General features: G+C 40.6%; 2 protein-coding genes across 6 annotated transcripts in view; one reads left to right on the plus strand and one right to left on the minus strand.

The window, feature by feature from the left end:
- Positions 1-677: 677 nt before the first annotated feature.
- LOC121509906 (high choriolytic enzyme 1-like) lies at positions 678-1,472 on the plus strand. Its single transcript, XM_041787696.1, has one exon. It carries the CDS (start codon positions 678-680, stop codon positions 1,470-1,472), a length of 795 nt encoding a protein of 264 aa, XP_041643630.1.
- A 10,318-nt stretch (positions 1,473-11,790) lies between these two features.
- The window catches only part of LOC121507593 (multiple C2 and transmembrane domain-containing protein 2-like), a 99,085-nt gene continuing 95,003 nt past the window's right edge, over positions 11,791-15,872 (minus strand). For all 5 annotated transcript variants that reach the window (XM_041784022.1, XM_041784021.1, XM_041784024.1 and 2 more), the window contains 2 exons: positions 15,714-15,811; positions 11,791-13,038 (listed from right to left, as the gene is read on the minus strand). In XM_041784022.1, coding sequence (XP_041639956.1) covers positions 12,991-13,038; positions 15,714-15,811 — 146 coding nt within the window. In that variant the 3' untranslated portion in view covers positions 11,791-12,990. The remainder of the gene's footprint in view (positions 13,039-15,713; positions 15,812-15,872) is intronic.

Below are 15,872 nucleotides of genomic sequence, written 5' to 3' on the forward strand. Positions count from 1 at the left end.
CATAATAAACAAGCATGCAAGCATCAGTACACAAAAGCTATCTTATGAGCTACCCTGATGGACAGGAATCTATGATGGCTCTATACAATAGCTTTGACTGTTTCATACTATTTAATATTCTTCTTTTCTTCGTCTAGAGAGACGTCCCGAGCTCGGCCACAGCAACACGTCCCACAGGAACCTATTAGCATCCTCTACATATGCACGAGATTCAATAGGCCGTCTATCATTCTCACAGAGGGACACGCGGCTTCTGCTACATCTTTAGCAGCTTGTCATAAGAGGCCCACCGGGGATTTCAATTACTCAGGTCATCAGAGAGTGAAGAGATTATTATTTATTTGGGTCACTTGGTTTTTATTTTAACATATAGTATTTATTGATAAAGGTTGGTAAAAAAATCAGTTTGTAAAGCAAAGAAACATAAAACCAGCTCTGCGCAGCTTAAGGGCACACAAAGTGGACAAAAGAAACATTTAGGGATTAGATGTTTGAAAAGTAGGTTTGTCTGTGGAGTCCTCCCTCACAGGTTTATTCAGGATGAACAAAGAGGACCCCAACCCATAATCCTCCTGCAGACACACCTGTAGAGGAGAGTATAAAGAGTGAGGACTGAGCTGAGTCAAACATCAAGCTTCAAGGAGTCTCTCCACAGAAGCTCCACAGCCACCCTGAAGATGACTCCCTCTGCCGGCCTGCTCCTGCTGTTCCTGCTCGGCCTCTCTCAGGCTCTTCCTCTCCAGGAGGAAGGAAGCACAGAGGGAGAAGAAGTCCCAGACAGCGTGGACATCACCACCAGGATCCTGACCTCCAACAATGGCACAGATGAGATCCTGCTGGAAGGAGACCTGCTGGCTCCCAGAACCAGAAACGCCATGATGTGCTGGTCTCAGAACTGCCTGTGGAGGAAATCCTCCAACGGCCTGGTGGTGATCCCCTTCACCGTGAGCAGCCAGTTCAACAGCTGGGAGAGGAAGAAGATCGAGTATGCCATGCAGGTGTACCACAGCAGGACCTGCATCCGCTTCGTCCCCCGTCAGAACGAGTACGACTACATCAGCATCGAGAACAAAGCGGGATGTTTCTCCTCTCTGGGCAGAGAGGGAGGCAGACAGGTGCTCTCTCTCAACAGGCAGGGCTGCCTCTACCACGGCATCATCCAGCACGAGATCAACCACGCTCTGGGCTTCCAGCACGAACAGACCAGGAGCGACCGCGACTACTACGTCAGGATCAACTGGGAGAACATCAACCCACAGATGGCCTACAACTTCTACAGGCAGTCCACCAACAACCTGAACACTCCCTACGACTACTCCTCCATCATGCACTATGGAAGAACAGCCTTCTCCATCCAGTACGGCAAGGAATCCATCACCCCCATCCCAGACCCCAACGTCCAGATCGGACAGAGGCAGGGCATGTCCTACTGGGACATCATGAGGATCAACCTGCTCTACAGCTGCCAGTAATGATGATTCTGTCTCAGAGTTCTCATTTAGGACAAGAAGGAAGTTTACAAGTATTCTTGAATAAACAGACAGGAGAGTAAGAGATAAAGTCAATGAATGTTTTAGCTCTAATGTTGACTGAATAAACTTGAAGAACATATCAATTAATTTTGTCTCTTGTTTCTGTGTGAACTCATTAATCTTAAAGCATTAAAACATCTCAGCTCAAACACATCAGAAAACTTCCATGATCTAAGTCCCTGATGCTCAAAATAAAAGCCTGACTATCTAACATCTCCATATAAAGGATTAGTCTAGCACTGCTCTTTGTCTGCCAGCTAATCCAACAAAAGGCCAAAAACCAACAGTGAATTGATCCCACCAACAAGCTTTATCTGTGTATTTAATAAAGCCTCATAGTTCTTTCCTCTGTGTTTTTTCTTAAAACTCTTTAAAACACATCAGTGAGTCTGGCTGTTGGACTGGGTTGCCTTGAGACAGAAGACACTTCAGTCCTGGTTGCTAAACCTTTTCAGCCAGACCCCATCATTTCAGAGATAAAAATGATTTCAAGCCCCTTTCACCATACACATTAACATATAAACACATAAATTCTGATAGATACTTTATTAATCCTGAGGGAAATTCAAGCCATACACGCTAAAGCCAAAGCAGACAGCAGGATTTTTTTGTCCATTATGACTGTCACTATATCAGACTAGGCAATCACAGAGCCATGAATTTGTGCTGTGACTTGACTAACAGACATGACAGACTACATGGAGGGATGCAATCAATCATTGCAACCAATGGGGTGACATTAGAAGGAAAAGGGCTTGGGCAAGACTACAGACAAACGTACTGTATTTAGCAGAGAGTTCTAGTGGATTTCAAGAAGTGGGTAAATCTACCTACAAGCCGTTCTCAGATAAAGTGGAACTTTACTCAACACAGAATCATGCCTTCAGAAAGGAGTGGATAGCTTTTGTCTTTCTTCAGGATTAATCCAAATAAATCACAGTGGTTGAATTTGACTGTTTTGGCTGTGGTTGGAGTGGAATTGATCGTTTATGAGGACTAATATTGGAAAATTGGCGGTAAGACTCAATTTTTATTTGTAATGCTGAGTTTTAAGGTGGTGTGTAGTTGGGGAACACTGATGATCTGTTGGTATTTTCAGTGGAGGATGGTATTTGGCTGTTGTTAGTGGATAATTTATGGTAGCAGCTAATGTGCTAACGTTGCTAATGGACTATCTCAGTGATAACGGTGCTTATATGAAACTAAGTGCTGTTATTATGGGAGGCTCCATAAATTTTACAGGCCTTTCATTCTTCATTTTTGATCATTTTGGCCGTGTTCATGTATATGGCATACATTTTGGCAAGATTGTGCCTTTTTTATTTGATCTTGTTATTTCCAGCTTAGCTCCTACAGTAAGTCTAAAATATACTGTTTACAAGCAAGAGTTACACTTCAGCTGTTAAGTGCAAAAAATGTGCCATTGAAACCAATTCAAACTGCAATCTTTGATCTCATTTCAGTAAAGCAGAGTATATGTATCTTATTAAATCTGGCTGTCAGTCTCAATAGTATGTATCTGCAGACCTGCAGGCAGCAGTTTCAGGACCGCAGATTCAGGATCGTAGCTCTAGGACCCCCTTCTTGTTTATCTAGGCTTTTGCCCTGAAACTGATCATTTTTACTACTCTCCACCAGATGGTGTCATTTTGTCCATATATGGTATAAAAACATGGTAAACATGTAAAAAATGATAATGTAGAAAAAAACAATGTTGTTACTAATAACTGACATATTCCAGGCTGTGATGATTCAACACAAAACAATTTACTTTACATGTAGTTTATTGAGAGTAATTAATTTTTCTGTTTATGTTCATTGAAAAACACGTTGGCATCATGACAAAAAAACTGACATTCAAAGGGTTAATAAATACTTGATATCAATAATTAGGTCAGTTGTAGGTGAAATAAATTAGCTTGAAAGTAGAATAACTACTGGTCATAACCTGCCACATAAACAAAAATAGGATAAATAAAAAAATAAATCACAGGAGGGTCAGAGGCCTTTACAAGGAAGCTGGATTTTCTCTTATTGAGATAACTTCAGGATTAAACCTGGATTTTCTGTACGACGACACTGGTTCACTTCTTACAGGGATAAATCACCACGGTAACTTATCCTGAACGGCTAACGTGCTGCAGAGCAGGTTATGTTCTGGATACGAGATCAGTGAGTATAAAAGCACCGCCTCCTGACCGAGGCAGTGCTTTTATACTCACTGATCAGTTCTCTTGGAAAATGGCCTGCCCATTCTTAGAAGATCCTGTAGACGTTGGTGCACGGATCATGAGAAGAGCGCTTAGTAGAGAAAGAATATTTAGGGATGGATGATAGATAAATTCCGGTGATTTCATCCATACATCAGAGACAGTGTGGAGAAATAAAGCCTTGTCACTTGTCGCTTTGATGTATGTTTTTATATTTGATCTTCACTTGTTCCCAAGTCCTTTTTGCTCCACTAGGGTTGCATCTGAAATAATGGGGTTAATAATAATAATAACAATAATAATAAAGTGAAACTGAGTGATCAGAGTGCTGTCCGTTTATATTGTCCGATGAATTAATATTGTATAATCTGATGAATTTACGTGTTAACAGGGTCTGAAAGTTTCGACCAGCATTCCTTCCTGGCTTTTGCTGCGGCAACAGTGTTGTTTCTAACCTGGATGATTGCTTTAAATTCCTCATATTTTTCAAGAATGATTGTCTGTTCCTCCATTGAGAAATACGCTTCTCTGCAGGGTTTCTCCATGTCTGCGATTGGTCAGATGCTGCAAACACCACCCCTTTTATGTGAGCGCGCACTGATCCAGCTTGGAAAACCCTGGGCACAGTTACTGAGTTTTTAACCAGCTTCATCATACAGCTGATCTGGATTGTGAATGTCTTTATAAGTCAATCCAGCTAGCAGAGAGATATCCTGGGTGTGTTAATCCAGCCTCGTTGTACAGGCCTCAGGAAAACGTTGAGGCTAACAGCAAGCAGCGTCCGTGTCTCTGCTCCCGTTGTTGAGGCAGTAGCGTGACATTGACCGTTAAATCCCGCTGTACAAAGTTCCACCAAGCAAGCGAGGCTGTATGTTAAAAGGTTAACGCCATTTATCAAGCTAACAGCTAAACACGCACTAGCATAGACAATTCTTTTCTGTAAACAAACGTCAGGCTGACAGGCTGACAGGCTGACGTCTTCTTCAGGGTGTTTGGTCCACAGTTTCTTAACAGCTATGTAGCTGACAACTACAACATTTATACAAAATATTTCAACCGTAAACTCATTCATAGGGATTATTCTCCTTCTGTTCGCCTCTCTCTCATCCTTGTACAATCCACCACCAGTCTCTGGTGCCTATGTCGCCCCCTACTGTTCAAAACCTGCCACATAAACAAAAATAGGATAAATAAATAAATCACAGGAAGGTCAGGTTAAAAGTTATTATTTACTCTTTTGCACAGTACATTGTTTTAATTTGTCGTTCCTCACAGATTCCATTTTTCTTATTTATTTTGCCCCTCTGGGTTACTCAACAATAACAGCTGCTTTTTGAGACAAAATTGGAAACACCTGTAGTGTTCCAAATCACATACGTCCATTAGTATACTTCAGTGCACCAGGTGCATCTCAAAAACTTCAGATATACAAAAGGTTTTCTTTTTTCCTGCTATTTATGTCAAAAAGTTAAACCTCTATAAATTCCAGATCCATCTCATTCGAAATGAAATGTTCCACTGCTTTTTTTGTTTTAATCTTGATTAAAGCTCACAGCTTCCACCATCTCCACCAAAATCCACCATCTCAAACTATTAGAAAATTTTGAAAAAGTACAATTTCTTGTCAGTTATTTCTCTCACTCTGGTACAGTACACTCAACAGGAATCATGGGAAGACTGTAGACTTGACAACTGTCCAAGAGACAATCAATGACACCCTTCATAAGGAGGGTAAGCCACAGAGGGTCATTGCTGGAAGGGAAGGCTGTTCTCAGACGCTGTATCTAAGCATGTTCATGGAAAGTTGACTAGAAGGGAAGAGTGTGATAAGAAAAGGTAACAAAGAAACAGAGATGAGCCAGAGGATTGCCCAAAAAAAGCAGATTCAAGAATTTAGGGGAGCTTAACAAGGAGTGGACTTAGGCTGGAGTCAGTGGATCAAGAGCCACCACACAGACGGGTCCAGGAAATGGACTACAAGTATGGTGTTCCAAGAGTCAAACCACTCTTGATTCGCTGACATCGTAGGCGTCTCACCTGATCTAAGGAAGCAGAACTGGACCCTTACTCAGTGGTCCAAAGTCCTGTTTTCAGATAAAAGTAATCAGTGTATTTCATTTGTAAATTAATGTGTGACTTCAACGTGCTTGAAGTCCAGTATGTTCAGTTTCCACAGTCAATGATGGTCTGAGGTTCCATGTCATCAGCTACTGTTGGTCCATTGTGCTTCATCAAGTCCAGAGTGAATGCTGTCAGCCATCTACCAGGAGATTTTAGAGACCTTCAGGCTTTCATTTGCCTAGAAGCTTTATGGAGACACTGATTTTTTATCCAGCAGGACTTGTCACCAGCCCACAGTGAAGCCAAAAGTACCAGGAACTGGTTTGCTGACCTGGTATTACTGTGTTTGATTGACCAGCCAACTGGCCTGACCTGAACCCCATAGAGAATCTCTGGGGAAATGTCTGGAGGAAGATGAGAAACACCAGACTCAACAAAAAAGACAAGCCGAAGGCTGCTATCAGAGCTAATTTGGATTCATAACACCACTGACCATGGCGCTGGACTACAAGCACCTGAATTCCGATCTCCCTTCAGACTCTGGGACCTTGATTTCCAAATGAAATGCAAAACTGTCCTTTCATCTGAAAACAGGACTTTGGTACCAGCTAAGAAGCTCAGGATGTCTGTTTTGCTGGATTGTCTCGACACTAGGAACACAGTACTTAAAGCCCATCTCCTGGACCATCTCTGTGTGGTGGGTCTTACTGACTCCAGCCTCACTCCACTCTGGTACCATATCCGTGTCTTTTAACAAGGACCACCAATGACATATCAGGAACTTTCAAGGTCTCATTTAACAGGGGGAGACTTCATCAGTACCCCTAGTGGGAAAATCTGACACAGACAGGGAGATATAAAAGTACTGACACACAGTGTGGGTGAATTTAAAAGTAAAGTTATTGAATTCAAATACATATTTTTTGCCAACATTATCCTCAGAGATAGAATAACAAACTTCTTTTTATTTTTCCTTCAAAAAAGTCTGCAGATCTAAAGAAACGCTGAAACAAAAGCCAAACTTGTGGTGTCTGTGTTGGTCTCCCTCTGTTCAGAGTCATTGTGTGTCCCCCCTGTCAGTCAGAGCTGTCGGCTGCTCGTAGCCTCGGGCTCTGCGGGATCGAGGCTTTGATGTTGGCCGGCTCAGGGACAACACAGTCGCCCCACCGCCTCTGGGCAGCGGCCCAGCTCCAACATACTGCGCCTGTGATTTACCTGCACCCAAACTCCCTGAAGGATTGTTAACGCTGTGGGGAGCAGTGGGGTCATGGAAGTGGTGCACATGGTCACAGTCAGGCTCGTTATTAAAAGCTCTGAATGTTGAAGGAGGGTAAACAAACTGTAAAAAGACAAATGTTTTCCAAAATTAAAGCTTGGATGGGATATTTAAGCACAGATAAGTGTACACTGTTGCAGCCGATTACTTTGAAGTGAAGTAAAAATAGATATTTTGGGAAATAATTCCCATTTATTTTGTAAACATCCACACTCATCAGGAGTGATGTGTAATTATCATCAAGTTGTTCTGATTATCAAAATAATCATCCTCTCCTATCGCTGCTGTTAACCTCTCATTTGCAACAATTAAACAGATAGTGTGTTCATAGAATGGGCTTTTCCACTGACAGGATTGGAGGGAGAATGAATTTTTCTCTTGCTCTAGTAAAAAGTAGGTGGAGTGCAAACAACCTGCAACAGCCCGATTGATTCACATCAGGAAAAACAAGCTGACAGCTATACTGCACATTCAAAATATATGTAAAAAATAAAAAACAGTAGCATTTTTGGAAACATGCTGCTGATATAAAAATAATTCTGAAGGGACAAGCACCTGCATTAAAATCAGATGCCCTGCAGATACATAAATGATGTCACACAAACAACTAAACAGAACAACTGCAAAAGCAAAGCACAGCAAATCCTCTCACTCTTTGAACAGTTTATAATTGAAAGAGAGAGTGAGTGAGACCACACTGATACAAACTGTAGGATGTCCTTTATTAGACTGTTATGATTAATTATAATTTAACACAAAAAAAAAAAAAAAAAGAGCTGTCATAAGAATGTACCTAACATTAGTCATTACTAACTCAAACGCAAATAGTAATGCTTCATTTAATGGCCTAAACACAGAATTTAAGCCACTTTAAGCTGTTTGATTTGTACAGTAAAGAATATTTATTGCTAATTAAAGTAAATTTTACTTACTATTTAAATTTTGTTCAGCTGGTATGGGCATCTGCTCACTCACATAGCCAATCCCACGACCTATCAGGATCCAATCATCCCGCTTAAACTCAGTTCTCTTCCGCAGTCAGTCGGTTGTATCAGTGAGACAGCTGCAACCCTCCTCCACCCCAGCCACCTCCATTACATCTCATCTGTGTGTAGGTCTGATCTTCATCATCTTATCCTACTCCATCCACATCATTGTCATGACTCCATGAGGGTTTCTTACCCCTGCTGTTGGCCCACCTTCAAGTTCCAAGGGTATCACGATAGAGTCTATTTATCAGCGACACTACACAATTTCATACATTTCAAAAATTGTATTGTTAAACTTTTATTAAGTCTCTCTTGACTGAAATGCATTTATCAGTGCCTAACCAGAGTTTCATATAAACAACTACAACTAACCATATTTATTAATGTGGTCTCTGGACTTCCTGTAGCCCACAGTCTATACAGCATGTTAAAGCTTAAACTTCTGATGCAAATAAGCATTTTCCCTATAAAGACTTAGAGCTGTGTATCTGAGACCTGTACATGGTTGACCAGCTACTGTATGTCCATTTCAAATAAGTGAGAAATAAAGAATGCAAGCGTGCCTTTCCATCGTTGAAACTCTTTTTGTTTTCGTCTTTTGCACGTTCCTGAATTTGCAGCATGTTTTTTCTACCGATGTCAGCTCTTTGGGCTGTAATAAGTCATACACTTGTGGGCCACCATACTTTTCTGTAAGCGGGAGAAATGTTCGTTTTTATTCCAAACCAGCCGTCTGAAAAAAAATCTTATTTTATCAAACACATTATCCATTTAATAGCTGCAGATGAGAGGTTAACAGCAGTGATAGGAGAGGATGATTATTCTCATAATCAGAACAACTTGATGATAATTACACATCACTTATGATGAGTGGGGATGTTTGGAAACAGAAAGATGTTTCTGAAAGAATGAGTGGATATGATACTGACTTGACTGCTCTGCAGGACCTGAAAAGTGTTGTGATCGGAACCAATCAGCTTTCAGCATGAAGGTTAACTATAATTGAGCCTTTATGCTACATGTTACAGGCTTTTGTCCTGAAAATTAATATAAAATTCATGTTAAGGATTCAATGCCCATTCAGTTTCAAAGAGCAGGAATAGTTTGAAGGTGAAGTGTTGCAGGAATAGAGACAAAGTGACGCTCAGAGCAAACACATCTGTCACTGTGGAAACACATTCATGCAGCTTGGGAAGTGTTTGATGTTTTATATTGGGACGGGTACAGCACCTATAAAAAGTATTCACCACTTTGGATGTTTTACTCTTAATGATTTTATAAATCAATAATGGGCCACATAATTTGGCTTTTTGGACAAAAAAACGCTCAATCAGTGAAATGGGAATCACCTGCAGTAAATGTGTCTCAGGTGATTGTATTAAAGACACCTGTATTTGGAAGGTCTGGTCACTGGTTTATCAGTATGCCTGTCTACCATTACCCCATGAAGACAAAAGAACACTCCAGGCAGCTCAGAGAAAAGGTTATTGAAAAGAATAAGTCAGGGGATTGATACAAAAGAAATCCAAGTCACTGCACATCCCCCAGAGTTCAGTTAAATCCATCATCAAGGAATGGAGAATTTGGCACGTGTAAATCTGCCTAGATCAGGCCGTCCTCAAAAACAGACTGATCGTGCAAGGAGACAAGTGGGAGAGGCCACCAAGACACATATGACTACTCTGAAGGAGTTACAAGCTTCAGCAGCTGAGATGGGAGTGACTCTGCATACAACAACTGTTGCTCAGGTTCTTCACCAGTCAAAGCTTTATGGGAGAGTGGCAAAGAGAAAGACACTGTTGAAGAAAATGCAGATTAAATCTCGATTAGTGTTCACCAAAAGACATGTAGGAGACTCCATGGTCAAGTGGAAGAAAGTGCTTTGGTCTAATGAGACCAAAATGGTGCTTTTGGAAATCAGACAAGATGCTATGCACATCACCAGAAACACACCACTGTGAAGCATGGTGGTGGCAGCATCATGCTGTAGGGATGCTTCTCAGCAGCCAACCTGGGAAGGCTTTTAAAGGTAGAGGGTAAAATGTAGGAAAATCCTGTTGGACAGTCTTAGTCTACAGGAGAACCACGGCAGTGATCTAGTCAAAGCCCAGACCCCAGTCCAAAAGAGAATTGGTAGATGGACTTGAAAAGTCATGCTTATCCCTGTGCAACCTGACTAAGCTTGAGCAGTTCTGCAAAGACAAATGGAGTAAAATTGCAGTATCCAAATGTGCAAGCCTGATTGGAACCTATCCACACAGACTTAGTGCTGTGATTGCAGCCAAAATACTGAGTTGAAGGGAGTGAATATTGATGCAGTCACTTATTTCACATTTCATATTTTATTTAACTGACATTACTCTGTAATAATCTGTTTTCACTTTGCTATTAAAGAGATCTTTTGGTCAAAAAAGCCAAATTATATTGATTTTTTGATCAAATCAGTAAAAGGGTAAAACATAAAGGGGGGTGAATACTTTCTATAGGCATTGTCATTGTGGTACACCCTCTCCATCCTGTGTGCAAACAGTCAACATCAAGAAGTTAATTCAGTGTTTAAAAAGACAGTAAATTGATGATAGTGGACATTCACAGCCTCTGCAGAGCTTTATATAAAGTCTCTCTGTGTGCACACGCACACAGCTGCACGCTCTCAGGTCCAGTTTTTTGAGTTTTAACAAGTCTTTAGAGACTGATCAGCCGCTGTATTTGCGGCTCATCAGGATGCGTGTGCCACCTCACATTAGTCCCCATGTGTGAACTGTGATTTTACTTGGTAATTCTGACGCGTCCTGCTGCCTATACATATTCATGCTGAGCCTGTAAGTGTCAAATTGAGATGTCCTTCCAGCGCCCTTGACAGCGAGTTATTAATATTGAATACCTAAGTCAACATTGTGACTAGATAAGGAGATACACAGGCCCTCGTCTGCCATACACTCCTCATCCTCAGTCCTTGAGACAATTTAACAAATTCAACACATTATTTCAATCTGTAAGCATTATGTTGGGTATTATATTCACTGTATGTGCAATGGGAATTGAAGAGACGTCAGGTGATATTTGATGTATTTTTCATCAACCCCAGCGTTAATAGACAATTTCCCAAAATAATTATAACATTCTTTATCTATAATCAAACCCTACAGTATTAAAATATTTCTTTTGCATCTGTAACAGATATTAAAGGGTTGTGATTTTATTTCAGAGCCGTTTTCCTCTAATTTTCCTCATTTCAGAGGCAGCAGACTGAGGGCCCACGCGCTCTGACTTAAAAGGCAGAAATCCCGGGGTATTACTGTGAACGCCAACATCTTAACTACTCCCATTCTCCAATCCCTAAATTGGTGCTGCTCTTGTTGTTGCTTGTGGCTGCTTTATAAACCTCCTCCTGCTCTTGAGCGCTGTTCAGCCTGCGAGCTGCTGCAGGTCTGTCTGGCTGCTGTGCTTGATAGGATGCTGGCTGCAGGCGTCTCGTCACAGCAGCTGAGAGGAGGTCGCCGAGGTCCTCCTGCTAGTGGCGACGCCCAAGGGCCAACAGCACAGCGGGGAGCCTGGGTGCCAGCGAGGTCTCACACAGCCTCGCCTCGCTTCATGAAAGCCTAATGAAGAGAGGGGGGCTCTGAAAAAAGGGCCGTTAGACGCCCACAATCCTGCAGCAACGGAAAGGAGGAAGAATACGGCGTGTAGGGGAATTCAAAGAGCCGAGACACAGAAGAATATCGAGTGGAGTGCATTTATTGCTGTTGGATATGAGAAATAAAGTCTTCATAAGTGGTTAGCATTAATAAATAAAGTTATGTGTGTGCAGATCTGGTCCCTTACTGCTCACAGGCAAAGAATAAAACATAACAATGGGCACAGTGAATCCTGGATGAATTAAATCGTAAAACAATATGAGAAATGCAGGCACTTGTATTAATCCTCTTGTAAAATCAGATCTGTGAAGAAATAGTCAACTCTGCTTGCACATAACTCATACATATTTCAAGAAATAAGGAAACAAAGTTTTACGATGCATAACACTTGTACTTTTTTTATATAATGATGAATATGGTCATGCAATATATCAGAGCTCTGAAAAGGCAAACCTTACCTCACTTTTATTATGGTAATTGAATCTTGAAACATATAAATGTGCTTAGAAAATGTCTTAATCTCTTAAAAGAAACTATTAATTTTAATCTTTAGGTTGTTTTTAGAATGTAGAAAATCCAATTTATGGTTAAAAAAAAATCTTCACATTCATTAATAGAAATTGTAAAAAATATACAAGTGTCACTGAAAATACATTCAGTTATGCAACTTTAGCTGACATATCAGCTGTTTTCAGTGGGACAAAACTCAAGCCACACTGCAAAGACTCAAGTCTAAGGAAGTGTATTTGCTTAATTTGTAGCCAAATCTCTCATTACAATAAATATATTTACCTGACAAGCCCACATTCCGACCTCTTCTTTGAGAGGTGCAAGCAAAATTTACTTGTTGGGTGTCTTAACATGTATGTAATATCAAGGTTTGTCAATGCACTATATAATATAATATAATATAATATATAATATGTAATAATAATAATAGAGCAAGATAATATTTTTCAACAAACAAGACAAATACACATCCTTAGATTTTAGTTTTAGCAGTGCAGAAAAATAAAACAGCAGCTTTTGACTGTAAAGAACAAACTGTACAAACACTTAAAATCTTTGGACAAAATGTTACAAATGTTCCCAGAAATGCACAGACAGACACATGGTTAAAATCCTTTGTAAAAATGTGCAGTGAGCCTGGACTTCTTTGGTTTCAACGTCTTTAGCTGCATGAGTGCAACACTCCAGCAGATGCTTTGCAGTTCCTTTGCAGTTTTGGGGGAATTAAACTCGTAAACAGCAGCATCGTGTCCTGTTTTCCACACTGTCCTGCCTCTATAAGATCTTCTTCTTCTTGCTGCTTTTTGTCTCGCTGTATTGAACCTGCAGAAAAGAAGAACCAGAGTCACTTAAACTCACACCGCAACAAAGATGTTAAGTCGTGAGTTTACTGGGAAGGCTTTAAATAAATGCATCTTGACGGCAAAACATCAGATCTTGGCATAATCTTATTACACATAATATAAGCCATAAACCACATTTCAAGTCCTGATATAATACTATTTTAAGATATTATATTCAGCTAATGCAGCAAGAAAAATTTACTTAAGTCTTTAAAAAGGGGGTCTATCTCTAAATTTGTATTTCTAATTTCATGACATACAATGTGCAAAATTATCTTGCTGCAATCACAGATATTTTAACTTTGGTGTTATTCATGCCTTATTTTTTGCACAATATAATAAAATAAGATGCTCATCTAGACTTGTAAGGTTGATGTAGCATGTAAGATATTTATAACTTGCTAAGATTTGACTTTTTGCAGCATTCTTTAACTGAAAAACATCAACATGCACAAACATTTGTGCATGATGATAAAGTAGTGCCACAGCAGAGCAGGATGACTGCAGTCATAAGGACAGAAAAACAGTGGTCAGCAGAGACACTAGAGAGAGAGAGTGAGCGGGCGTCACTATACCCAGAGGCCCAAGGGCATCAGAGGAGGAGGAGGAGGCAAACGGGGTCAAACAGCTCAGAGAGCCACGGACAGAGTCGCACAGGGAGAAGAGGAGAGATGACGGTGGCTAAAAAGAGAGAGAGGACAGAGGAGAGAGGCAGTGGAAGAAAGGAAAGAAGCATGAATAGAAGAGGAAAATAGAGCCGTTTCACAGACACACACTGCTGAAAACTTGTAGATCTTTTCAGTCAAACTGCCCCTGAATCTTCCTGAGTTTCTTATTCACACATCCACTTACAAAAAGAGATTATCCCTGTCAGATAAGAGGAGGAGGGCTGTCTCAGGAGGAAGAACGTGATGTAAAACCAACGAAGCAAAGCCAAATGAAGCAACACAGCACCATGATGTGATAGTTTGTCCTTTGAATCAATGCTTATAGCTGCAAATGTTAATATTAGAATAATCAGGGTTGTTCCCACTAACACCACATATACTGCTACTCTTATTGTGGACATGGGCATCCTGCTGCTGCATCTGACTACCACTGCTTCAATTATCAACATCAGCCTAACATCTATTATCCTCATTAGTAACATTTACGTGCAACAGCTGCTCAGTTTCACCTCTTATAATTACCAATATCAGTCTTCTTCCTTTCATTATCATCTTAATTGCTATTTCTGTTAATAAAATGATTAGTCTATAATAATATGATAATTACTACTAATTCTACACATATTGGTAACACTGTTGCTGGCATTATAGAAGAAAAAGATTAGGATAAACTTATTGCCGGGACAGCCAGTATTTCTTTCCATCATTGTTTGCCCTGCTTTTTTTCTCTCCATCCCATCCCATCCTTTTCTGCATCTCCCTCTATCCCAGTGGTTCCCATCCCGAGGCCTAAGGCCCACTGGGGAGGCAGCAGGTTTTGTCTGCCTCTGTGGCTGTCAAAATTAGATTTATAAACTAACAAAAACCAATGTAACACTTGTTTTGATGGTTCATAAAAAGGTCTTTGGTTGATCAATTGGTATTTTATCACTGAAAACAACTGAAGTCGACTTTTATGTTTGACAGTAATAAATCATGTTTTCATATTAAAAAAAGGTTGGGAACTACTGCTTTATCCCCTCAGACCCAGCACAGCATCGGCAGAAGGCTGATCAGCATGAATCTTGCTCTTCTCGAGGTTTCTACTTGGTTAAAGGTGTTTTTCCCCTTGCTAAGTCCCGCTTAAAGTTGCCCAGTGCTGTGCTAATGGTGAACTGGTGTTGGTGGATTAATATCAGGAAAAATGTATTTTTTCAGAGAAAACATGAGGTGAAAATCTACCAAATCTGGCAACTTTTAAAAGAGGGCTTCCCACTCTTATTTTTCTGCATTGTCCTCTATCCCTTTACAAACTCAACACAGCTTTAAGAGATGGCTGATACACACAACGCCACAGTTTTTCCTTTGGTCAGTTCTCACGGGATTAAAAACACAGAAGACCGGTGTGATTATAACAAATTACCAAAGGTCCCAATTCTAGTCCTGTGCAAATAGGGCATTTGTGCCATATAAATGCATTTTTAAGCAATCCCTGCAACTTTAATCTTAGCACAAAACAACAAAACGTCTAGCAGAACTTTTACTTAGAAGCAGAAAAAATGCAGCTAATCTTCTTTAAAAATGTGTACAGCTGTCCCTGGTTTATGAGCTTATCAGCTATATTGAATCACCAACAGAAGTCCTGCATCCTTTGTGGAGACTTCCATAGACATAATTTTGGTATTTTTTGTTAAAGTGCTGTATTTGATGCGTCTTATTTTGCCTCTTTTGTCTGCTCATCACATTGTACTCTAGTTAAGGTCATGCAGGAGACACCAGCAGCAGCATCAGCAGCGTCTCCTGTCTCAGCCTGGGAACAGCAGACCTCCACCAGGGATGTATCGTGACCAAAAACACAACAGAAATTATACAGGGCTACATAATTATACAGAAGAATCTAATTATACAGACAGGAGTGCTGAATGCCTGGGAGTTGTTGTAGTAAAACTCAGAGCTGCAGGGCTCTGGGATTTGGGGCTTCCTGGCCGGCTGATCCAGTGAGGCTTACCTTCTGCACATCTGAAGGCACCCTCGACAGGAAATCAAGCACTTCATTGTTGTCGATGCTGTACGGGTTCCGTAGCTTCTTGGTGAATTTATTGATACCTAAAACAGAAATTCACACCAACATATCATTAGCACTAGTCTCCTGTGGCTGCGCTCTTTG

This window comes from Cheilinus undulatus, linkage group 1 (assembly GCF_018320785.1).
Source record: "Cheilinus undulatus linkage group 1, ASM1832078v1, whole genome shotgun sequence".
Classification (NCBI taxonomy): Eukaryota; Metazoa; Chordata; class Actinopteri; order Labriformes; family Labridae; genus Cheilinus; species Cheilinus undulatus.